This window comes from Euleptes europaea, chromosome 1 (genome assembly GCF_029931775.1).
Source record: "Euleptes europaea isolate rEulEur1 chromosome 1, rEulEur1.hap1, whole genome shotgun sequence".
Lineage (NCBI taxonomy): Eukaryota > Metazoa > Chordata > Lepidosauria > Squamata > Sphaerodactylidae > Euleptes > Euleptes europaea.
The window spans coordinates 4,352,729-4,378,190 of NC_079312.1; the positions used below are offsets into that span (position 1 = coordinate 4,352,729).

Genomic DNA, 25,462 nt, shown 5'->3' on the forward strand with positions numbered 1-25,462 from the left:
TAGAGGAGCAGTTCCAAAGCATCCCTCTTTAGAGAGATACTGCCTCTAAATATGGAGGTTCCACTGACTACCTTGTCTCTGCTAGAACTACCCACCAGCTAATTCATACATGGCTGGATTTGTCTCTCCTTTAAGTGATTCCAGTTCTTTCATTATGAAGAGCGGGTAATGACATTCTTTACTTGATTTTTGCCTTTGCTTGAAGGTCTTACAAGTAGTTTATCTTTATTGCAGCGACTGATGCCCAGAAAAAGCCCAAGGGTGAACCACAACGCCTACGATTTGCTGAAAAACAGCAGAAGAGAAATACTGGAACAAAAAGGAAGAGGGGGAAGGAATGTTCTACTTCTCAAGCAGCAGAATCCCAGGTGCTTGGTACACACTGGAGAATCCACACTGGGGAGAAACCTGATAAATGCTTGCATTGTGGAAAGAGCTTTGCTTCAAGTCCAGAGCTTACTGCCCATCAACACATACACAGTGGGGAGAAACCTTATAAATGCTTGCAGTGTGGAAAGAGCTTTGCTTCAGGTCCAGAGCTTACTGTCCATCAAGGCATACACAGTGGGGAGAAACCTTATGTATGCTTGCAGTGTGGAAAGAGCTTTGCTCAGAGGTCAAAGCTTACTGTCCATCGGCGTATCCACACTGGGGAGAAACCTTGTAAATGCTTGGAGTGTGGAAAGAGCTTTCCTCAGAATTCACATCTCACTGCCCATCAATGCATCCACACTGGGGAGAAACCTTATGTATGCTTGCAGTGTGGAAAGAGCTTTGCTCAGAGTTCAAACCTTACTGTCCATCAACGCGTACACAGTGGGGAGAAACCTTATAAATGTTTGCAGTGTGGAAAGAGCTTTGCTCAGAGTTCAAACCTTACTGTCCATCAACGCATACACAGTGGGGAGAAACCTTATAAATGCTTGCAGTGTGGAAAGAACTTTCCTGACAATTCAAGCCTTACTAAACATAAGCATATCCACACTGGGGAGAAACCTTATAAATGCTTGCAGTGTGGAAAGAACTTTGCTGACGGCTCAAACCTTACTAGACATCAGCATATCCACGCTGGGGAGAAACCTTATAAATGCTTGCAGTGTGGAAAGAGCTTTGCTTCAAATCCAGCGCTTACTGTCCATTGGCGTATCCACACTGGGGAGAAACCTTATGAATGCTTGCAGTGTGGAAAGAACTTTGCTGACAGCTCAAACCTTACTAGACATCAGCATATCCACACTGAGGAGAAACCTTATAAATGCTTGCAGTATGGAAAGAGCTTTGCTTACAATTCAAACCTTACTAAACATCAGCATATCTACACTGGGGAGAAACCTTATAAAAGTTTGGAGTGTGGAAAGAACTTTGCTCGGAGTGCACATCTTACTTTCCATCAGCGTATCCACACTGAGGAGAAACCTTATAAATGCTTGCAGTGTGGAAAGAACTTTGCTGACTGCTCAAACCTTACTAAACATCAGCATATCCACACTGGGGAGAAACCTTATAAATGTTTGGAGTGTGGGAAGAACTTTGCTCGGAGTGCACATCTTACTGCCCATCAACGTATCCACACTGGGGAGAAACCTTATCAATGCTTGCAGTGTGGAAAGAACTTTGCTGACTGCTCAAACCTTAGTAGACATCAGTATATCCACACTGAGGAGAAACTTTATAAATGCTTGCAGTGTGGAAAGAGCTTTCTTCGGAATTCAAATCTTACTGCCCATCAACGTATCCACACTGGGGAGAAACCTTATCAATGCTTGCAGTGTGGAAAGAGCTTTGCTCAGAATTCACATCTCACTGCCCATCAACGTATCCACACTGGGGAGAAACCTTATGAATGCTTGCAGTGTGGAAAGAGCTTTGCACATAGGTCAAAGCTTACTGTCCATCAGCGTATCCACACTGGGGAGAAACCTTATAAATGCTTGCAGTGTGGAAAGAGCTTTGCTCAGAATTCACATCTTACTGCCCATCAACGTATCCACACTGAGGAGATACCTTATAAATGCTTGCAGAGTGGAAAGAGCTTTGCTTCAAGTCCAGAGCTTACTGTCCATCAACACATAAACAGTGGGGAGAAACCTTATAAATGCTTGGAGAGTGGAAAGAGCTTTGTTCGGAGTTCAGAGTTTACCGTCCACACTGGGGAGAAACCTTATAAATTATTGTAGTGTGGAAAGGGCTTTGCTTGGAGTTCAGAGTTTAGTGTCCATCAATGCATCCACACTAGGGATAAACCTTATAAACGCTTAAGAGTGGAAAGAGCATTGCTCAGAGGTCACAGCTTAACACCCATCAACAAATTCACACTTGGGTAACCATAGCCGTTTTTGGATTGTGGAAAGACCTTTCCTCGGAGTGACAGGCTAATTGTGCATGAATGAATCCACAACAGAGGAGGAGCGACATCATCGCTTGGAACGTGGATGGAACCATAAGTGTGATGCCAATTTTGCAAGATCTTCAGTTTTGTAAGATGCCAGGCATCTTAATCTAGACTTTTGGTGCTAAATTCAGCATTAGCTTGCTGGGCTGGAAGTAAGAATAATTGTTAGTGTCATTTTCTTTAAAAGAAACTTTTTTAAATGGTTACTGCTGGAGGAGAAAAAGGAATCTGTGAAAATACACACAGTAGGCCTGGGAGCGTTTGGTCACTGAGCTGATAATTATAGTAAAAGGCCTTTCTCCATTGCCCAAAAGAGAGAGAGAGAACAGATTCAACCGTGATACAATTTATGTTGTCATCTTTGCATTGATGGGCAACAGGATGAGAATATTATAAATTCTCCTGCTTCACTTCTTAAAAAAACATCAGAAAAATGCCTTTTTTTGCTCAGTACCAAGTTAATTTAATTGTATATGAGTATGTGGCTAAAATAATCTGTTTTATGGTACTGAAAACTGTATAAAAATGGTTAAACAATTCTTTTGGGTGTGAATAAGCGTGTCACAGGTTGTTGTGAGCTTTGGGACCTAACTGCTCAGTACACTATTCCAACATTGTGACAAATAGACATGCATTGAGGATTCATAGGGGCATGGGCCTGATTTGAACATGTATCGGTGAAACGTTAGAAAGAACTTCATGACCGTTAGATCAGTTCCTCTGGCTTCTCTGCGAGGTGGTGGGCTCTTCTTCTTTGGAGCTTTTAAAGCAGAGGCTAGATGGCCATGTGACTGAAATGCTGATTCAGTGGACTTAGGTGGTTCATGAGAGGGAGGGCAGGAAGGGATGAGTCAAGTGTTCGGCTCTTGTGGCCCTGTCTTACATGCCTAGGATAATGCCAATCACCACTTGAGAGTCAGGAAGGAATTTTCCTCCAGCCAGGTTGGCCGTGGATCCTGGAGGATTTGTGCTTTCCTCTGAGCATGCAGCAGGGGTCACTACGGAAGTTGGGGTGGGGGGAGGTAGTTGTGATTTGCCTGCATTGTGCAAGGGGTTGGACCTTGGAGGTCCCTTCCAACTCTATTCTTCCATGTTTCAAGTGAGGCCTGGATTATACAGCTGTTGAACTGGTATTGGTTATGGCATGTTCAGTTCTCCGCTGAAATGTTTGGAATATAATTTATTACAAAATGTGAGTTATTTGTCCTACCTCGTGAAGACATCTTATAGAGGGGTGCCACAGACCTTGTAGGGTTAATAGATTATCTGGTTTAGGAACAGGTTCTCTGCCCTGCTTGCTCCTCTCGCCAGAATTAGTGATCGTTTGACTAGACTGTGCAGTTCTGCCTCCTGCCAAGAGAGTTGCAGGATGAACTAATGGCCTGTGCATCCATCCTTTTTGCCAAACTATTCAAAATTTAATAATAACAAACATGATACCCCACCTTTCTCCCCAACGGGGACATTTGGAAAACTGAGTGCTGTTCTGGTCACTGTATCTCAAAAAAGACATCGGAGTGCTGGAGAAAATAGAGAAGAGGGCAACCAAGTTGGTTGGGTGGGGGGCTTGGAGCACCTTCCCTGTGAGGAAAGTCTTCAGATTATGGGACTTTTCAGTCTTGAAAAGGGCACCTGACAAAGGTTTTTGAAATTATGGCCAATTTGAATCTCTTTGTTTCAGTGTGGTGTAATGGTTAAGAGCGGTGGTTTGGAGCAGTGGAGTCTGATCTGGCGAACCGGGTTTGATTCCCCCCTCCTCCACATGAGTGGCAGAGGCTAATCTGGTAAACTGGGTTTGTTTCCCTACTCCTACACACGAAGCCAGCTGGGTGACCTTGGGCAAGTCACATTCTCTCAGCCTCACCTACCTCACAGGTTGTCTGTTGTGGGGAGGAGAAGGGAAGGTGATCGTAAGCCGGTTTGAGTCTCTCTTAAATGGTAGAGAAAGTCGGCATGTAAAAACCAACTCTTCTTCTTTCTTCTGGAAGCTTCTGTTTTCTTCCTGTGACTTCCATGGGTGTTTATCTCCAGGCTACTGTAAGTCACCTGAAATCCCACTCTGAATTCCCCCATGTGTTAGGAAATTGGGGTTTGCATACATGCGCGTGGAGTGAGGTGTTTCTCCTGCTTCTCCCTGCCTGTCTGCCACCACCTAGACTATCCTCCTGTCTGCTTGTAAGCCCTTGGCCCAATCTGAACCAAAACCACATCAGAGACAGTCAGGTCCAAAGAAAATGGTTTTACTGGTCAAATAGGTTAACAGAGCACAAAGAAAAGGTGACAGCAATGGAGCTTGCTGGCTTGCACTTGGTAATATAAAAGCATGAAAAAAGCAAGAGATTACAGAACACAAACAGCGCTGTGGTTCCCACAGCTTCAGAGAGTTCAGGTATGCATAACAGTCCTTGAGAGCTGGTCAGTAGAAAACGAAACTAACTGAGATACAGGCCTGACATTCTGCCCCCCTTAAGGCCCCCCCCACCTTGCAAGGGGGACGGTTTGTCAGGGTAGGCGGTGTGAAAGGCGTTCACTAGGTGTGGGGCGGAAACATCCCGTGCACGCACCCACTCATCGTAGGCAGGGGGGAAGTGCTTCCAGCGAATTAGATATTGCAGGGATCCATGTCGTATACGAGAATCCAGGATCTTTGACACTTCAAAATGTTCCTCCCCCACCCCCCACCATCACGGGTTGCTCAGGAGGCGGTTCCGGGTGCCACTCGGAGGAAGCGACATGAGGCTTGAGGAGACTGACATGGAAGATTGGGTAGATACGTCTCAAGATTTTAGGTAGGGTCTGTTCCACAGTGACAGGGTTAATGATCCGGGCAATGGGATATGGCCCTATGTACTTGGCACTGAGTTTGTGGCAGGGGCGAGTGGATCGCAGGTTTTTGGTGGAAAGAAACACCAAGTCTCCAATTTGAAAGTCTTTGCTGGGAGAGCGATGTTTATCTGCTTGAGCTTTATATTTGCGTTTGGCTCTGTCTAGGTTTTTTACCAACCAGGGCCATGTGTCGCGGAGAGCATGTGCCCAAGAGGCTACGTCAGGATCCCCCTCCCCCTCAGTTACTTCCATAGGGGAAAGAGGACCGAAGTCTTGACCATACACAGCATAGAAAGGGCTGAATCCTGTAGATTGATGTACAGCATTATTGTAAGCATATTCAGCAAAAGGCAACAGTTCAACCCAATCATCTTGGTGGTAATTGACATAACAACGTAAATAACATTCCAGTACAGCATTGACACGTTCAGTTTGCCCATCCGTCTGGGGATGATAAGCACTAGATAGACCCTGCTTCACCCCCACCAATTTGAGAAAAGCTTTCCAAAATTTAGCCACGAAACTACTTCCGCGGTTGCAGATTATCTTGTGCGGGAAGGAATGTAAACGGAAAACATGTGACACAAAGAGGCTGGCCAACTTGGGGGCGGAGGGAACACCCGCACACGGAACCAAATGTACCTGTTTGGAAAATAAATCAGTAACAACACATCACAGTTTTGCCCCCACTAAGTGGGAGATCAGTCATGAAATCCATGGCAATCACTTCCCAGGGTCTGCTGGGAATTTCCAGTGGTTGTAGCATCCCGGGGGCTTGCCTTGAGACGGTTTGACCGTGGCACAAATAGGACAGCTGTGAACGAAAGAGTCCACATCAGAACGCATCCCCCCCCCCCACCAAAACTGTCTGCGCAATAAGTGAAGGGTTTTCAGGAACCCAAAGTGCCCCGCAGTTTTAGCTCCATGGGCCAACTGCAGGACTTCTCTTCGAAGTATTTTAGGCACGTATAATTTCGAGTCTCTGTACCAACAACCACCTTGTTCAAGCAAACCTTGGGGTAAGGTCCGAGCCATGCGTTCGGCTAAGCATTGAGCACGAAGGGAGTCCAGAAAGGAGTTGGAGAGGATCACCCCCTCCCCCCGCAGAAGAGGGTGGATCAGGAGCTGCTGGCGATTGAGTGGGGGGGAATGGTTGCTGCGGAACGCCGGGTACAGGCGGCGCAAGGGGGGCCGGCGAGGGAGCCGACTGGTTAGTGCTGGAGACTCTTGTCGGCCACTGTGCGGTCTTCAGGCTGGAGCAGAGTTTGGGAATGGGTCTGCACGGCTAGTACGGGCAGAGCTCCTCTGTGTGCCGGGGTGAATAAAGAGTCGATCAATCTTTACTGGGTATTGAGGCAACCTGGATAGGGCATCAGCGAGCACGTTTAGTTTCCCGGGCACATGTTTAAGAACAAAACGGAATTGAGCAAAGAAGTCCGCCCAACGCTGTTGTTTTGCGGACAGTTTATGGGTCCCCGTGAGGGCAGCTAGATTTTTGTGATCGGTCCAGACCTCAAAGGGGACCCTAGACCCCTCCAGGAATTGTCTCCACAGAGTAAGGGCATGATGGACGGCTGATGCCTTTTTCTCCCAAATGGGCCAGTTCAGCTGGGCATGTGCAAACTTTTTCGAGAAGTAAGCACAGGGGTGAAGGAGACCGTCCAGTCCCCTTTGGAGAAGAGCCTCCCCCCCCCATGGCTACATCAGACGCATCGACCTGTACAATAAACATTTGGTTTGGGTCCGGATGCCGTAGTACAGGTTCAGAAGTGAAAAGCCGCTTGAGGGTTACAAAGGCAGATTGACATTGATCAGTCCAGAGTATTTTGGCATTGGGCAACATAGCAGAAACCCCTTTACCCTTTGTTTTTAGGAGGTCAGTGATTGGTAACGCCACTTGAGCAAAGTTGGGAATGAAACCATGGTAGAAATTAGCAAAGCCCAAAAACTGTTGCACTTGCTTGCGGGTGGAGGGAGGAGTCCAGTCCAGTACCGATTGGACTTTAGCAGGGTCCATGCTAAGACCTTAATGAGAGATTACGTATCCCAAGAAAGCCACTTTCTCTTGGTGGAATTCGCATTAGGCAGCTTTGCATAGAGCTGGTGATTACGCAGACGTTGCAAAACTTCTTTGACTAGAGCAACATGCTCCTCCATGGATTTTGAATAAATGAGGATATCATCCAGATAAACTACCACGCCGCGGTAAAGTAAATCATGGAGGATTTCGTTAATGAGTTGCATAAAGACCCCTGGGGCCCCTTTCAATTCGAAAGGCATCACAAGAAATTCATACATCCCAAAACAGCTAGAGAAGGCTGTGAGGGGTTTGTCCCCCTTACGGATACGGACTCGATAATAAGCTTCCACCAAGTCTAATTTGGAGAAAACGCGACCCTCTTGTAATTGTCCCAGTATGTCTGAAATCAACGGTATGGGGTAGGCGTTGGCTTGGGTAACTGCGTTGAGCTTTCGGAAGTCAATGCATTAACGTAGGTCACCCTCCTTTTTTCCGGACAAAGAACGCGGGGGCTGAGATGGGGGCGTTCGATGGCCGAATGAACCCTCGAGCAAGATTTTTATCCAAAAAGTCTCGTAACACTGCGTTCGGAAACGCTCATAGGGTAAATCTTGCTCTTAGTCAGTGTGCAGTCTTTTACCACCTCAATTGCACAGTCTGTGGTACGGTGGGGGGGGCTAAGCATCGCATTCTTTAACATCAAAAACATCCGCAAAGTCTCGGTACACCGCGGGCAAGGGTATCGGCGATGAGGCATCGGAGGTTAAAGCTGGAGCGGGTGGAGGCACAACCGTGACCTCGAGTCGGTGCTGTTCGCACTTGGGATTGGCAAAGGTAATAGTGTCAGCTTCCCAGACTATATAGGGACTATGGCCTTTGAGCCAATTAATTCCTAACACAACTTCGAACCGGATGGGGGCTATGGTAAAGTCTATTTGCTCCCAATGGGACCCGATACCCATCGCCGCTCACCGTGTGCGATGATCTACTGGTCCCCCCTTGAAATGGCTCCCATCCATCAGGGCGAATTGGACGGGAGCCGGTAGAGCTTCGGACTTGACTTTCAGGGCTGCAAACGTGGCCTCATTGATTAAAGTATGGCCGCAGCCAGAGTCTATAAGTGCTTTAACATGTAATTGGGGACCCCCTTTATAGTGTTGTAACACTACGTCCACATAAAGTGTTTTCAACCTCACTCACCATGACAGGAGCTTTGGGTTTAGCAGGAGATTCTGCAGGGGTCTGTGGAGACGCTCCATTCACCACAGACCGTATCCGTTTTTTGACAGGTCAGGAGGGGTTTCCAGGTTCAAAGCTGGAGAATTCCATTGGTTATCTTCGTCAGAAGAAGGAAGGCTGTCCCCCATTGGGGCACTTGTAATCCGGGACCCTACGGGGTCGCTTGGTGCAGGAAGGTTGGCCGATTCCTCAATGTGAAGTGCAGAGGGTGTGGGCCGTCCCGGCGCTGCGCTGCGGGTGGCCGCGGTGCCTCTGCGTTGAGGTCGTCCTCGAGCTCGAGGCGGTATGCTGGGGCGAGTGGTCTCTGGGCGCTGAGGACAAGCCGCTGCAAAGTGGCCCAATTCCCCGCAAACGAGGCAAGCCCCCCCCTGAAACCGAGTTTCGCGATCCAGAGGTGGCCGCGTAGGTTTTCGCAGGCTGGAAAGCAACGCTTTCGATGGGGTTTTTTGGGTGCTTTTGTCTCTGTTCCGTTGCCTGACCAGGGAAATGAAACGTCAGCGGCTCTCGACCTCCTCAGCTAGTAAAATCCAATCCTCCAGGGTCTCGGGATCACCCCGCATATATGACCAGTTCAGGATGTCAGGGTGTAAGGCTTCCCTGAAATAATGAATGAGGGTGGCCTCAGGCCAGTCCACTATTTTACTGGCAAGTCTCTGGAATTCATTTGCAAATTCTCGGACTGGAGAGGGGCCCTGTCTGAGTTGTAACAGTTCTGCTTTGGCCCGTTCCCCCATAAAGAGGTCCTCAAACCGTCTCCGCAAGGCAAACATAAAATTGTTGAGGGAGCGGATGGATCGGGACCTAGTGTCAAATTGGAGGACCATCCAGTCAGCGGCTTTCCCTGTCAATAAGGAGGCTACGAAACAAACTCGGCTATCCTCCGTGGGAAAGTATCGCCCCTGTTCTCTCATGTAACTGTCCACTTGATGCAGAAAACAGGGCAGGGTCTCGAGCGACCCATCATAGGTCATTTTCAGCCGAAGCTGTTTCCATTGGCCGGGCATGGGCTGTCCCGGTTGCACAGGTGCCCCGGGAATCGGTAGAGCCGGGGCTCCAGGGGCCGGCGGTTGGGCTGGCGGCTGAGCGGGTGGCTGGGCTGGTGGTTGAGCCGGTGTCCCTGGGCCAGGGAGAACAGGTTGTGCTGGGATCGGTTGGGCCGGGGCCGTCAGTGCCTGCTGTAAGCATTCATTTTCCCAGAACAAGCGTTCCATTTGATCCTGGAGGCGATCTACATGATCGTTTAACTCCCGGTTTTGGAATATTGTCGAAGGCTTTCACGGTCAGAGTTCATTGGTTCTTGTAGGTTATCCGGGCTGTGTAACCGACCACGGTTACACAGCCCGGATAATCCCGGTTTTGGGCTCGTAAGAGGTGCACTTCGTCCTCAGGACCACCCGTACGACGTGCTCGACTGGTCCGCAGACCAGTGGACCAATGGGAGCCGTCCCCATACAAGTCCTCCTCGTCAGAGTTGTCAGAGTCCTGAAGACGTTCTGCGAGGCGACGCGCGCGTTGGGTAGTGCGGGTCGGAGCAAAGACCGGAGAAAACGGACCCAACAAGGGGCCGGTCCACACAGTGTCTCTGGGGCGTACATCCGCTCGCGCCCATTCGGCAGCCAACTGCTGTTCTCTCTTCCGTTCGGCCTGAGTTTTGGCCGCCGCTTCTGACGCCTTTTGGTCCGCAAGAGCCTGATTGGCTTCGAGCTTCAAGGCGGCAGCCATGGTAACGATCGGCAGGAGCTCCTGCTCCAAAAGGGCGAGGAGCGGTCCAGATTCTCCGCCAAGCAGCTGTTGGACCTGGACTGCTAGTGCAGGTGCCCCAGCCCCGAAGGTTGGGGTCAACAACTGTGTTAGATCAGCTACCGTGGCATCGGTAGACAGTCCCACGAACAGTAACGCTGTTTGGACAGCAGTCCGTTGTGCCTCTGCTTGACATTCAGCCACATTTGGCACCAGTGAAACACCTTCCGGCGCTGGTCCCGCCATGGCTTGGGATATGGCAGGGCGGATTGGGGACACTGCCAAAGGTCGCTGTTGAGCCTCCTGCAAAGTCAACCTCGCCAACAAGCGAATTAAGGTGACCAGGTTGTCCTGGGCAGCATGTACTTCATCCAGAAGCCCGTCCAGGATCAAAAGGTCGTGGTAGCCGTCCTGATCCGAGTCCTCAGTGGTCCAAGGTTGTGCAGCGGCTAGCGACTGCCACTGGCCTCGAATAAGTTCCACTAGGCGGTTGATTTCCGCATCAGTCCGTATTGCTTCTAATAACACATCCCGCAGGAGGGTAGGGTCGTCAGGGCAAGTCGACGACCCCAGCAACAGGGCCCAGTGGTCCAAGTCCTCCAGGGTCTCACTAGGCGGCTCATAAAAATTGTGAAGGGATTGCTGTCACAATGTAAGCCCTTGGCCCAATCTGAACCAAAACCACATCAGAGACAGTCAGGTCCAAAGAAAATGGTTTTACTGGTCAAATAGGTTAACAGAGCACAAAGAAAAGGTGACAGCAATGGAGCTTGCTGGCTTGCACTTGGTAATATAAAAGCATGAAAAAAGCAAGAGATTACAGAACACAAACAGCGCTGTGGTTCCCACAGCTTCAGTGAGTTCAGGTATGCATAACAGTCCTTGAGAGCTGGTCAGTAGAAAACGAAACTAACTGAGATACAGGCCTGACACTGCTACCACCTTAACTAAACTAGTTCCTGTCTGTTTACCAGCAGTTGGGGGCTCAGTTAGAGTCTCTGTGTGCATGAGAGGATGGCTGCTCCGAGCTCCCACTCCCCTTTCTCTGGGCATGCTTGAAGAAGTGAACAGGTGTTCAGGTGAAGGTCTTTGAATACAGTCCGAATTTTTTAAAAAGACCAGACCTTTATTTACTGCTACAGAGTTGTAGGATCTGGAGCATCAGCACATAGGGAAAGACTTTCACAACATAAAGACTATAGGGATCTAGGGAAATAAAACACATGAAGCTAATCTAAATTTCCCAGAGATAAGGGAAGCCCTCTTAAAGCCTTCCAAGTTGGCAGCCATCAGCACATCCTGGGGCAGGGAATTCCACTATTTAAATATGCATTGTTTGGGGGGAAAATGTTCCCTTTACATCCCAATTGTGGGATGGGCATCTTGGTTTGTCATGGGATGGAAATGCTCGGGTGGGGTTTGGGGAGAAACCTAAGGAAGAATGTAAAGTGCCCCGCCAAACCAGCCAGTTACTCCAGGGACCACAGCTCAGTGTTAGAACACCTCCTTTGTGCTAGAAATGCCAAATCAATCCCAGCAAACTTAGAATCCTAGCGTTGGAAGGGACCACCAGGGTCATCTAGTCCAACCCCCTGCACAATGCAGGAAATCACAACTACCTCCCACCCCCCACACCACCAGTGACCAGTCATCATCTACCTAAGGTCACAGAATCAGCATTGCTGACATGGTACTACTATATCGCATAGATTTATTTGGCCTCTTTTTCTGTTTATAAAATAAACCATTTTTTGTTTAAGGGTCTTTCCCCCATTTTACTAATTGTTGATCTGCCTCTGTATTGTGGTATGCATAGGCTAACAAGCCCAAGTATAAAGGTTCCCTGAAAACATGTGTTCTGTTCAAGCGGAGTGGGGTGGGGGGAGAAAATGCCACAGTACATTTTAGCCCTAACACAAGTATACCGATTTGGGTAACAAGTCACAAGTGTTATAACTGATCAGAAGAGTGGGAACAGTGTATAGTTTCTGTGCAGAAACTGAAAACCAGGCAAGTGGGAGCCTTCCTCATCTCATCAGGCAGGCCATTCGGTGGGCCAAATACAGAGAAGGGACTTGGATGGTCAGTTATTGATTTTGCCCATTTGCAGGGTGACGCCCGGTCACCTTTTCTGGAAAAGAACATTGCGGGGATGGAAAAGGTGCAGAAGAGGGTAACCAAGATAATTAAGGGGTTGGAAGAGAGGCTGAAGAATCAGGGTCATAGGGCAACTGCCCTATGAGAAGCAGTTAAAACATTTAGGGCTGTTAAGTTTTCCACCTGGAAAGAAGGTGGCTGAGGGGAGACATGATTGTCTATAAAATTATGCATGGTATGGAGAGAGTGGACAGGAGAAACTTTTCTCCCTCTCATAATACTAGAACGCAGGGGTCATCTGCTGAAGCTGGAAGGTGAGAGATTCAAAGCATAAAAGGAAGTATTTCTTCAACCAACACATAGTTAAACTGTGGAACTCTGCCCCAGGATGTGGTGATGGCTGCCAACTTGGAAGGCTTTAAGAGGGAAGTGGATGTGTTCATGGAGGAGAGGGCTATTCATGGCTATTAGTCAAAATGGATACTAGTCATGATGGACACCTATTCTCTCCAGGATCAGAGGAGCATGCCTATTATCTTAGGTGCTGTGGAACACAGGCAGGATAAAGCTGCTGCAGCCGTCTTGTTTGGGGCTTCCTAGAGGCACCTGGTTGGCCACTGTGTGAACAGACTGCTGGACTTGATGGGCCTTAGTCTGATCCAGAGTGGCCTTGCTTATGTTCTTATACTATTTTCCGTTAAAAAAAAAATGACGACTTAAGAGGGGACGTGATAGGGGTTTATAAAATTATGCTTGGGGTAGAGAGAGTTGAGAAAGAGGACTCCCCCCCCCCCGTTCCCTAAATACTCAAACTCTAGGGCATTCAATGAAATTGATGGGCAGTAGATGGGCAGTCAGAAAAAAGGAAATACATCTTACCATTATGAATGATTAAAATCTGGAATTCACTGCCAGTGGCTGTAGTGATGGCCACGGGCATGGACGGTTTTAACGGGGGATTAGTCAGATTCATGGGGGATAGGTCTAGCAGTAGAGAGCCAGCATGGTGTAGTGGTTAAGGTGTCGGACTAGGATCTGGGAAACCCAGACTCTTCCATGGAAACATGCTGGGTGACCTTGGGCCAGTCACACACACTCAGCCTCGACCCTGTCAAGTAGTTGGATGAGAGACCTCCAAAGAACACCAGGGGCACAATGTGGAGGGCAGACAAACCACTTCTGAATGTCCCTTGCCTTGAAAACCCTACGGGGTTGTCATAAGTCAGATATGACTTGACTGAAAATAAAAAGGTCTATCGGTAGCTACTAGCCATGGTGGTTAAGGGGAGCCTCCATATAGAGAAAAACCTCTGAATACCAGTGCCAGGAGGCATCGTTGGGAAAGGCCTCAGACTCTATGCCCTATTTTTGGCCTTCCAGAAGAACTGGTTGGCCACTGTGTGAGACAGGATGTTTGACTAGATGGACCCTCAATGGTCTGATCTAGCAGGGCTGTTCTTCTAAAAGTGGGAAGCACAATGACCTAGCATGATGTCCTTCAAGATCTGAGGAAGCCATTTTGTGTATGGAACTGTGGCATGGGAGAGGAGGGGCTCCTGTCTCCACCTGACAAGAAACTGAAATGGGCAGAAAGATATAGAATCATAGAGCTGGAAGGGACCACCAGGCTCATCAAGTCCAACCCACTGCACAATGCAGGAAATTCACAAAAACCTCCCCCCCCCACATCCCTAATGACTGGAAGATGGCCAAGATGCCCTCCCTCTCATCATCTGCCTAAGGTCACAGAATCAGCATTGCTGACAGATGGCCATCTAACCTCTTCTTAAAAACCTCCATGGAAGGAGAGCTTACCACCTCCCGAGGAAGCCTGTTCCACCGAGGAACCGCTCTAATGGTTAAAAAATTCTTCCTAATGTCTAGACGGAAATTCTTTTGATTTAATTTCAACCCGTTGGTTCTGGTCCGACCTTCTTGGGCAACAGAAAACAACTCGGCACCATCCTCTGTATGACAGCCCCTCAAGTACTTGAACATGGTTATCATATCCCCTCTCAGCCTTCTCCTCCTCAGGCTAAACATACCCAGCTCCTTCAACCTTTCCTCATAGGACTTGGGTCTCCAGACCCCTCACCATCTTTGTTGCCCTCCTCTGGACACGTTCCAGCTTGTCTACATCTTTCTTAAATTGTGGTGCCCAAAACTGAACACAGTGCTCTAGGTGAGGTCTGAGCAGAGAATATTTACGTAGCTGTTGAGGGCTACAAATATGCCAGGTGCTGCTCCAAACTAATGTAACGTAGGTAAATAATTCCCTTCCAGGGGTCGTGGCAGTTCCTCCAAATACAATCACTAGGATTGCCAACCTCTCCTGCTGTTACAACTGATCTCCAGCTGATAGAGATCAGTTCTCCTGAAGAAAATGGCCGCTTTGGCGATTGGACTCTATGGCAATGAAGGCTCTCCCCTCCCCAAAGCCCATCCTCCTCAGGATCCGCCCCAAAATCCTCCCGCCAGTGGCGAAGAGGGACCTGGCAACCCTAACATTCACCCCCTATGCCTTGATTGCATCTTCGATGGATTTTAAATCATAGAATAGAATCATAAAATAGAAGCAGCGTTGGCAACTCTCGGAAGGCACGAAGCTGGCAGAGGGTGCAGCCCACCTGTTATGTCTCTGCTGCAGTACTAAGTAGGAGGGTGGGAAGAAAATGGAGCCAGAAGATGTGATGAAGGCCTTGTAGATCTTTGACACACACACACTCCCTTTAGGATCAGCATGACTTGGAGCCTGGGTTACCAACTCCCTGGAGGAAAAAAAAACCATCCTGTCCCCAGTGTTTCCACCTGCTCTCAGCCTGCAAAGAGAATGATGCTACTTACATGGGCTTTTGAGTGACATTCAGGCCAGGCTGAGCATTGTGTTTTTCCTCCCGGGCCCTCTGTTTGTTCCTTCTTCCCAGACCCATACAAAAAACTGGTGCTGTAAACTCACCCAGCAAGCAAACTAGAGGCCGTGAGCCTTCCAGTATCAAGGGCTGGCATGCCAAAGAGTCTGAAGATCTGGACCTGGATTTTTTTTCTTTTTTCCTCCTTCCTTTTTTAATGTTTGCCTGGTGCAGACTAGTTCTGATGAGCTCCAAAAGCTCACATAATGTTTTGTGCCATTTGGGTTGGCCCTAGTAAATGACATCTATCAATCTCATCATCTTCTACCTACCTACATTGGCCCTCAATAGTACGCCAAAGTCTCTACCCTGATTCTTTAGGGGATAGGATGATTCCAGCTGTGTCGGGAGGCCTCATAACCAAACACCAGTTAAGGATCTGGATCACTCAGCCAGAATCCCCAGAGATGCTAGAGATACCTGGGTTTTTAAGTACCACAGTCTACAGCGGCTGGGCAGGTGTGGGGTGTCAATTTCTCTCAGAAAAATAACACGGGGGAGAGGAAGGATAGCCCCCTCCAGTACATGGCCCTGATTCAGCTGAGCCCCCCCCCCCAATTCTCAGAGAAGATATCCTGGGATCTGATCGTGCACTTTGATCCCCAAGACAGATTTCAAGTGTGTTGACATTCCTGCCTCTCAGAAACTGGCTCAAACTTTCCTTTTTTATTTCTCAGAAAGCACCTGATGCTTTTTTTTTGGGCCAGGATAGGGATCAGAGGGAAAGGGGGGCAGAGAGGAGATTTTTGCTGTTGCTTGGCCTCCCTCCTGCTACTTCCTTGCATTCTCCACCCCAAAAATCTCCAGGTATTTCCCAAACCGGAGCCGGCCACCCGACTTTGCAAGCAAGGAGAGAGAAGCAAACAAATGGCAACTGTCCAGTTGAAAACATCAGGATAAATAAAATGGCAGGTTTTCCCTGTCTTTGGGGTTTGGATTTTGCCACGGGCCAGTGCGGCTACCTATGTCTTTTGACCAAGGAGAGGAGATTGTCTCTTGATAGGGAGAAGGCCCCTCTCATGCCTGGGCCCAGGGAGGGGGGTATCTCAGAAGTGGTTTCAGGACTTCCTCCTGATCATAGAATCATAGAGTTGGAAGGGACCACCAGGGTCATCTAGTCCAACCGTGCAGGAAATTTACAATTACCTCCTCCCCCACACCCCCAATGACCCCTGCTCCATACCCAGAAGATGGCAAACATGCACACACACAACACAACACCCTCCAGGATCCCAGGCCAAACTGGCCTGGAGGGAAATGGCTTCCTGACCCCAAATTTCTGACCAACTGGGGGAGGTGGGGTGCCTTTAGATGTGGTAACGAACCCTGCTGACTTTTCTAAAGCTCAGCTGGAGGGGAGCAGAGTGCCAGGGAATTTGCAGCACAAAAACAAAGCACCCGGACTGCTATTAGCCAGGATCATGGTGTAATAAGGCATAAGTTTTCCTTTTAAAACTTTAAGTGCGTGTGAACATAAGAAAGGCCCTGCTGGATCAGACCAAGGCCCATCAAGTCCAGCAGTCTGCTCACACAGTGGCCAACCAGGTGCCTCTAGGAAGCCACAAACAAAACGACGGCAGTAGCACCATCCTGCCTGTGTTCCACAGCACCTAATATAACGGGCATGCTTCTCTGATCCTGGAGAGAATAGGTATGCATCATGACCATTAGCCATTTTGACTAGTAGCCAAGGATAGCCCTCTCCTTCCTGCAAATGTCCACTCCCCTCTTAAAGTCTTCCAAGTTGGCAGCCATCACCACATTTTGAGGTAGGGAGTTCCACAATTTAACTATGCGTTGGGTGAAAAAAATGCTTCCTTTTATCTGTTTTGAATCTGTCATCCTCTAGCTTCAACAGATGACAGTAAGCTAACTGGCCTGTAATTTCCTGGGTCCCCCCGGAACCTTTTTTATAAATGTGTGTTACATTGGCCATTCTCCAGTCCTCTGGTACAGAGGCTGATCGAAGGGACACGTTACATATCTTTGTTAGGAGTTCAGCAATTTCCCGTTTGAGTTCTTGAAGAACTCTAGGATGAACGCTGGGATGAACTCTAGGACCAGATGAATACCGTCTGGTCCCTGTGACTTGTTAATTTGCAGTTTGTCTAGATGTTCTAGGACTTCCTGCCTTGTTACCACTATTTGCCTCAGTTCCTCATTCTCCCCTTTCCAAAATCTCTGTTCAGGAGAAGGAATCTGCCCTGTATCTTCAACGGTGAAGACAGATGAGAAGAATTCATTTAGTTTTTCAGCAATCGCTTTATCCTCCCTTAGAGTTCCTTTACTCCCATTGTCATCCAATGGTCCAACTGTTTCCCTAGCTGGTTTCCTACTCCTGATGTGTTTAGCAATATGCCCCTCAAAATCTTTTTTTGCATGTTATCGCTCCTAGGACATCTCTTGAACACGCCAATAAATTATAATAATGGACAAGAGTAGAAGTATATAAAAAACACATTTATTTACATTATACAATATATGCTTTCTGGTTGCAAAGCCTTAAAATATCATATAAGGATAGACATCATTAGTCTTAAACATGTTTATGTAGCAAGTAATCATTCACATTCTCTATGCCTCCATAAAGGAGTATCTTAGTCAGAATATACTCATAAAGTATCCTTAGTGCAATGCACCTTCATTCAGAATATAAGGTTACAGAAATCCTGTCAAAATATGGTTAATTCTTTGGAGAAAGATTTGGTTAGAAGCATCCTAACTTAAATCATTCAAAACATCATAACATTTCTGTACAGAAGACACACTATACCTTGCTGTGTCATCTGTGTCACCTGGAGTCCTTTAAAGACTTCTATTAATATTCTTAACTGATCATCATTAAGATCAGGCATTGTGTATGTACATGCTATGCATGCTCTTTCTAGTTTTAGACAGCAATGCTGAATATATAAATACTATGTGTTAGCTTAAAGCTGTTTACAGTCTCTTTGACTGTACCAATCTGTGTATGTGCATTGTGCATATCTCACAGAGTACAGAAAGTCTCCTTTCCCTTCTCTGGTCTCTTGCTCTGAGGAGGTTCAGAAGTCCCTCTGTTAAGTAGAGGACGTTCTGACACAATCTCAGAGATCTAGCTATTAGCCCTGTATTCAGGATGCTTCTTAGCATTGGTAAGCCAAATAGGCTTAGTCTGTAAGAATCCATAAATCTGATGGACTCTCAGTGTTCCAATACATGGAAAGATCACTGCACTTAGATTCCTATTCAAAGAATAGGAATTCTAAGGGTCTCTATCCTCTTCTAGGAATAGAGCAGTCTCACAAGAAGACTGTAAGTAAGATATGTTGAAATATCCAGATCTTGATATTTCAAGATATCTCAGAACTACTGTCCACGCAAGAACAGAGTTTCAATGTTTTACATCTCAAGCCTTTTGAGATGGAGGTGCTACACCAGACAGCTGCAGTCTGCCAGTCATAGCACTCTAAAGTGCCAGCTGTACTGTGGCTGGTATTTATACAATTTCTAGACCCATTAAGAGTGAAGAGTGTTCCTTTTCCCTCTTCCTTAGTCCTCAAAAGGGTACCTTTATTCCCCTTTCTTATCCGATATCAGGAGCTTAGTGGCTTCTGCTCCTGTCTTATGTCCTTATATGGATTTCCTTTCCTTTCATTCCTCTGTGCCTAAAGTATAAATACTAATTTCTGAGTTACATGATCACGTTACATATTTAATTTCTATACCATCCTCTTCGTTAGGACTATACGCATTAAATGAGACTACTTAGAAATCTGTAGCACAACGTTTAACTATATAACTCATGAAACATAATTTTAGCTGACATTGTCACTTTGCAAAGTGTTTTGTTTACATTAGTTAGCAGGTTTGCATCTAGCAAGATTACAGTAGAACAAGGAAGCATATTACTCTTATCTTGAGAGAACTTATAATGCCTTTAGGCTATATTTTAAGCACAATTCCAACTATTAATGCACCCTTAGTACATTAAGATATCTTAAGACCTTGAAAAGGCCATTTAAGATACTGACATCTGGCAGCTAAGTCAGAAAGATGACTTTACGCTGCCCCTTCAAGGGAAGGTGCTCAGCTCTGTCCCTTCAAGGACAAAGCCAGAGTAACTTTAGTAGTTAGCTTTGATAGAGCTAACCTTTTTTTTAAAAAAAAATAAATTTTATTGGTTTTTTAAAACTATAAATTCTCCATAATTTTGACAACAGTGTAAAAATAATATCACAATCACAATTATATTGAATGTTGTCTTAATTACCATTAAACATAAAGAAAAATAAAGCGACTTCCCCATCACCTCCATCTACCTCTTAATAAAGTGTTATTATCCTTCGTTAACATATACTGATCCTAGCATTAATTTCATTCTAAAGTTTCATGTTATATATAATTTTACATTTTGGATCAGAATAAAAAGTAACCTTCCATTATTCCCAGATCTTGTACATTGTTACAGTGATTCCTTCAATTCTCCCCTCTAGTTTCTCCAACTCCACCAGTTCTAACAGTAAAATGATTTAATCCCTTTATTCTGAAACCTTTGTCCCTTTCTATTTGGCTACCTCAAATTGCAGCCATTATAACATAAATTTAATCATACTAAACAACATTCTCTCCGGTATTTTGGGGATTCCTGTTTAATCAATCTTATTTCAGTGTAAATCATATCCCAAATCCATATCAAAAGTCCACCCATTCCAATATACCTTTATATCAATTGATAATCTATATAAGGAGGACTTATTTTTATATTCCCAAAATGATGTCTTAATCTTAATTCCACTACATCATTAATAGCCATGCCACCCGTCCACACTATCAAAGCCTTTGGATCCAGCAATCATGTTTAAATCAATCCTTTAACCATGGTCTAATACTTCCTTCTGTAACTGAAATAGGCCAGTCAGGTATGGGAACAGGATTTCTTTGTTCTCTCTCATTTCCTCAGACAGGGTACGTATCCAAAAATAACTCTTTCTGGGCTTCATCTCCATCGTGGCTTCAATCTGTATTCCTTGACCTGCTCTCTTCTTCCTTATATCCACACGTCGTTCCATGACTTTTTTAAATGAAAAGTCCATTTCTTGTATGTCTGATCTCTTTATCGCCGGCTGGTTGCTTTCTTGAACTTCTGTCTTCTTCTTTGTATCCTTGTATTCTTCCATGACTTTTTGGGCAGAAGAGTCCATTGCTTGTATGTCTGTATTTGTGGTCATCGTTTGAATTTTCAAGACTTTTATGTCTTCTATAACCAGATCCAACTTCTGATTGCATACCTGTGATGATTGGTCAAGAGTCGTCATCATTGAAATCAGTTGAGCCATCTGTGTTGAAATCTGTTTTAATTGTTTAATTGTCGCCTCAGAATGTTTAGCAAGCATGTCCTGTACTTTTTTTTCCATGGTTGAATTCTGTAAAATTCCCTTTGATTTCATAGGAGCAGGGCTATGTATTAAGCCAGATCAGGGGGAGGTTCCAGAATATGTAACTTAATTAAAAATTTGCTGGTCATCTAGCAGGAGTCCATCACATATAGTTGATAGAGAATACTTCATTGACCAACTTAATATCTTTTTCGGGTTGAAAAAATAAGTATTTAAACTTAAAAAGAAAACTTTTTTAAAATTGAAAATACCAACGAGTTTCCAGACGCTCTAGATCGGCTAAGCCAGGAAGTATTTCAGGAATTGCCTCATCGTGGACCTTCTATCGTCTCTTCTCTATGGTTATTACCTTCAGGAATGGTTTTGAAGTAACACGAGTAAGACGAATTTCCGGTCCTACGACCTTCTTCCTGTTGATTTTGTAGAGGAGTGGAGAGGGGTGTTGGGTAAAGCACAGAGTCTTCCGGTCAAAGAATCCTCTTAGTTGTAGACGTGGCTGGAGGGCCCCATGCAAATTCTCAAAGATTTCTCCCTCCCCTTCCTTTAAGAACGCGTCGGATTGGCAGATCTTACGTCAATCATTCAGGCTCGTTGTTTTAGTTAAAGTTGATCAATTTGATAAGGCTCTTGCTACTTTGTCTGATGGATCTCATACAGCAAAATCATCCAGTTCAATTAAGGGAGAAAAGCGGTTACCAGGAATGTTTTCTTCAACCCCCTGTTATTTGATAACGCCAGTGAAAGACGAAGGGTTCTTATCTACTCACTTGGGCGCCCGGAGGTGAGGCTTTAATCTTGATATAGTCCTTATGATGTTTATAGGGTGCTGGAGGGTAGAGTCTAAAGCCGAAGTTGCGCGCTGGCGATTTCAATCCCTTCGTGCCCACGGGACCAAACGTCTGAAACTCCGGGGGACTTAGTAAGCTCCCTCGGAGTATTCAGGAGGTCAGACCGCATATATGGCTGCAGGGAATTCCTGCCTCTCAGCCCACTTGCAAGGGCTGGGTTGGGGTGCGGTAAAACACCCCAAATTACACGCAAACTTGGATTCTCTCCCAGGAGCTCCTGGGAAGACGTAGCACTCAGCCCAGCTCAGCACCGGAAGTTCGATAGAGCTAACCTTGAGAGTAGTCTGTCAGCCTGACACAGAGTTTAGCCTGTCAGCATGACACAGACTTTCATTATACATTACACAAACCTCTGTATGTGTATGATGTGTTTAAGCTCTATATGGAATTAATTCTGCACATGTTCACAAGATACCATGATCATGTCAGGGCCTGTCATAATGGTAAAGTCCAAATATAGCACGGAATAAATATCAGACGCAATGGGCTTCCGGTAAAATCCTCATTTTAACGGAAGCCCATTGCGTCTGATATTTATTCCGTGCTATATTTGGACTTTACCATTCTGGATTGTCTATCATTGTACACCTGACTTATTCTTGTACACACTCATTTTGTATTCTAATTGTGTATTAACTTACCGGCTTAGGGTCAATGGCACATGCAGGCTTAGGATCCTTCGTCGGGCCTCAAGCTCCTAAGGTTCCCCCTGCATATTGACCTAACTATATACATACGTAACACCTTTGCCCCCTAAGTCCGGACAATGCAGGAACACACAAAGTCCTCGAGATGTCTAGGTCATGCTTGTACTCGCTGAGAATGGCGGGTGCTGGAACGGGTGTTGTCGGAGCGGGCGCTGCCTCTTGCATTGCAGTTGCAGGTTCAGCTGCGCTTGCAGCGGGAAGTCCTTCCTTGGCTTCGCATGCTGGCAGCCGCTCCAGGGTGCGCCCGGCTTCCACAGACTTGCCAAGCTCCGGCTCCGCAGCTCTGGGCAGTGCCGGGGTTTTCGCGGTGGTGGTGAGGTCAGGCGCGTCTGCCGTGCGATGGTGCAGCTGGTCGATGTGTAGCCTTAAGACACAATCTTCTGTGGTGGCGTCCCAGTATGAGACAGGGCCAGTGGCTTCCTGGACCGTGGCCAGGATCCAGGCTGGCCCTGCTCCATAGAGTCGGGCATAGACTGGGTTGTCTGGCTCTACGACCCTCGGGGTGTCCGTTGAATCCTTGTGAGACAGACACTCTGGCGCATGGTTGGGGTGAAGCCGGTCGAGCAGGGTCTTTGGCTGTCTGCCCATGAGTAGCTCGGCTGGTCTCCTGCTGGTCACGGAGTTTGGGGTGATGTGCTGGGTTAGTAAGACGTTTGCCAGCCTCACGTCCCAGTCACCGTGGATGATGCGGCCCAGTGCGTCTTTGGTCGTGCACACCATTCACGCGGCCTGGCCTTTAGTGGCAGGGTAGAACGTAGCGGAGGTCACGTGGCAAATTAAGTTCTGTGCCATAAAGTCCTTGAATTCGGCCGACATGAATTGGGCCTCGTTGTCCGAGACCACCGTGTCTGTCAGCCTGTGCGTTGCGAAGAGCTAGCGCAGTACCCGCACTGCTACTTGGGCAGTCATGGAGGTGATGGCCACTACCTCCAGCCACTTCGAGTACGAATCCACAACAACGAGGAACGTCTTGCCCTGGAATGGCCCCACGAAGTCAACGTGGATGCGGGACCAGGGCGTGCGCGTTGATTCCCAGTGCTGGGTTGGTGCGTGCGGCATTTCCGGTCGTGACTCCTGGCAGGGCTGGCAACGCTTGACCCATTCCTCCACTGCGGCGTCGATGCCCTGCCACCACACATAGTACACGTAATTGTGGAACTTCTTGAAGCCAGCCATGCCGGCGAGTGCCTCCCGGTCAATCTGGGCGTAGTTGCGCTCCGCCAAGGAGAGAGTCCGGGAGTAGAATGCAATCGGGGCCTCCCGACCATCTGGCAACAGGTGGTTCAGGACAGCGCCGATGCCATAGGGCGAGGCATCTCTTTTTTTAATATATATTTTTATTGTTTATAATATAAAACAAAACAAACATATAAGAAAAACAAAAGAGTACATACAAAATATTTTAACTACTTAATATAATAAAAGATTACACAATTTGAAGTACCCTTAAAAAACCCACCACCCACCTTAAAACAGTGACCCATCACTAGACTTCCGGATAAATGTCTTAACATTAAATTTTAATCTTAACAATAATATAAAGATATAAACATTTATCTCTATAACTCATTAACTAAAAAAGTAAGATTCATTTTTGCCAGTTTGTCCCAATATGTGACGGCCTTCGCCCATGTTTTCTTAAATTCTTCCATATCTTTTCCATGTAGGAAATCTGTTAATTTGGCCATCCACATATACATCCATATTTTCTCTCTCCAGTCAATAATTGAAGGTTTATTTATTTGCTTCCAGGTTTTAGCTATTATGATTCTTGCTGCTGCAAAACTATATTGACATATGACTCTATCACATTTATCCATTTTGTCTTGAGGAATTCCCAATGAACAAAAAGCCAGATCTTTTTTTATTTTAATATTAAATTATTAGTTTCTTTCAGAACTTTTCTCCAAAAGCTTTTAATTTTTTTACACAACCACCAGGCATGCTTAAAGGTTCTCTTTTCAGTTCCACATTTCCAACATAGGTCCGAGCCTCCATTTTTCACATTGCTTATCAACACAGAGGTTATGTACCATCATTTTATATAAATTCTCTCTGATTTCATTGGTAATTGTAAATCTATATTCTTTTTCCAAAGGTTTTCCCAAATTTCCAAATCAATATTGTATCCTAATTCCTGCATCCATTTTACCATCACTGGTTTAATCCTTTCTTGTTCCAAGTTTAATTCAATTAATAATTTATATATTTTTCCTAACAATCCTTTATTTCCCTTACTTAATATAATTTCTAATTTAGATTTATTTTTACTAAATCCCTTCAACTTGTCTTTGCATTAATTTCTAATTCTGAAAGCAAGTTTATTTGATTAAATGTTTTTTCATACTCCAAACATTTCTATGGCTTCTACCATGAATTCTTTGATGGGAGGTAAGACTGTCACGCCGAGTGAAGCTTTTTCCACACTCCAGGCATTTATATAATTACTCTCATGTGAATCCTTTGATGAGAAATAAGCCTTCCATGAACACTGAAGCTTTTCCCACGCTCTAGACATTTATATGGTTTCTCCCCTGTGTGAATTGTTTGGTGGGATCTAAGGAGGCTACTGTCACGGAAGGTTTTCTCACACTCCAGGCATTGATATGGTTTCTCCCCTGTGTGAATTCTGGCGATTGTTAGGAAGAGAGGCAGGGGACTCTTCTGGCAGGGAGGGCATGACTCAGTCAGTTTATACAGGTAGGTGGGGCTGGATGATCACTGGGGGTCCCTTCCAGCTTTGACTTTCTGATTCTGTCTCTGCAGAGAAATGACGACCAGAGGATGGCTGCAGATCAACATCAGGTGAGTGACTCTACTCTCTTGAAATAATGTTTCAGCAGCGGGGGATGGACTACGGGATAGGAGGGAAGGGAATCGTTTAGGCAGGCCCTGCAGTTCTGGGGGAGCCGCGTTGGACAGATTCCCTGCTGAGGCTGAAGGGGTTTAGGGTCTTCATGTCTGTGGATCCTGTTGAAGCAAAGCTTGCCACGATGCCGGGAGTGTTGACATGTAAGACTGCACATGGCAAGCAGATGGAAAAGATCTAAGTGACAGCCAGGTGATTGGTGATGTCACATGACAGCTCATGACTGAGCAGAAAAACTGGCTTGCACTGGACTGAGCTAGATGGTCCTGGAGATAAGGCAGCCAATTGTGGCTGGCAGGTTGTGCCAGTAATGTATATAAGTGTAACATATATGTATTTGGGTGTGGGTTGAGAGAAGTGGTTGCTTTGCGAAGCACTTTGACACTGTGAAATAAAATACCACTTTTGTAGACGTGCTGACTCTGCGGTATTCACTC

The 25,462-nt window shown here is 46.3% G+C and overlaps 1 protein-coding gene across 1 annotated transcript in view; it reads left to right on the plus strand.

The window, feature by feature from the left end:
• LOC130493381 (zinc finger protein 208-like) overlaps positions 1–25,462 on the plus strand; it is a 225,802-nt gene that overhangs the window by 157,706 nt on the left and 42,634 nt on the right. The window contains exon 5 of the mRNA XM_056867101.1: positions 415–1,977. Within this exon, the coding sequence (XP_056723079.1) occupies positions 415–1,977 (1,563 nt within the window). The remainder of the gene's footprint in view (positions 1–414; positions 1,978–25,462) is intronic.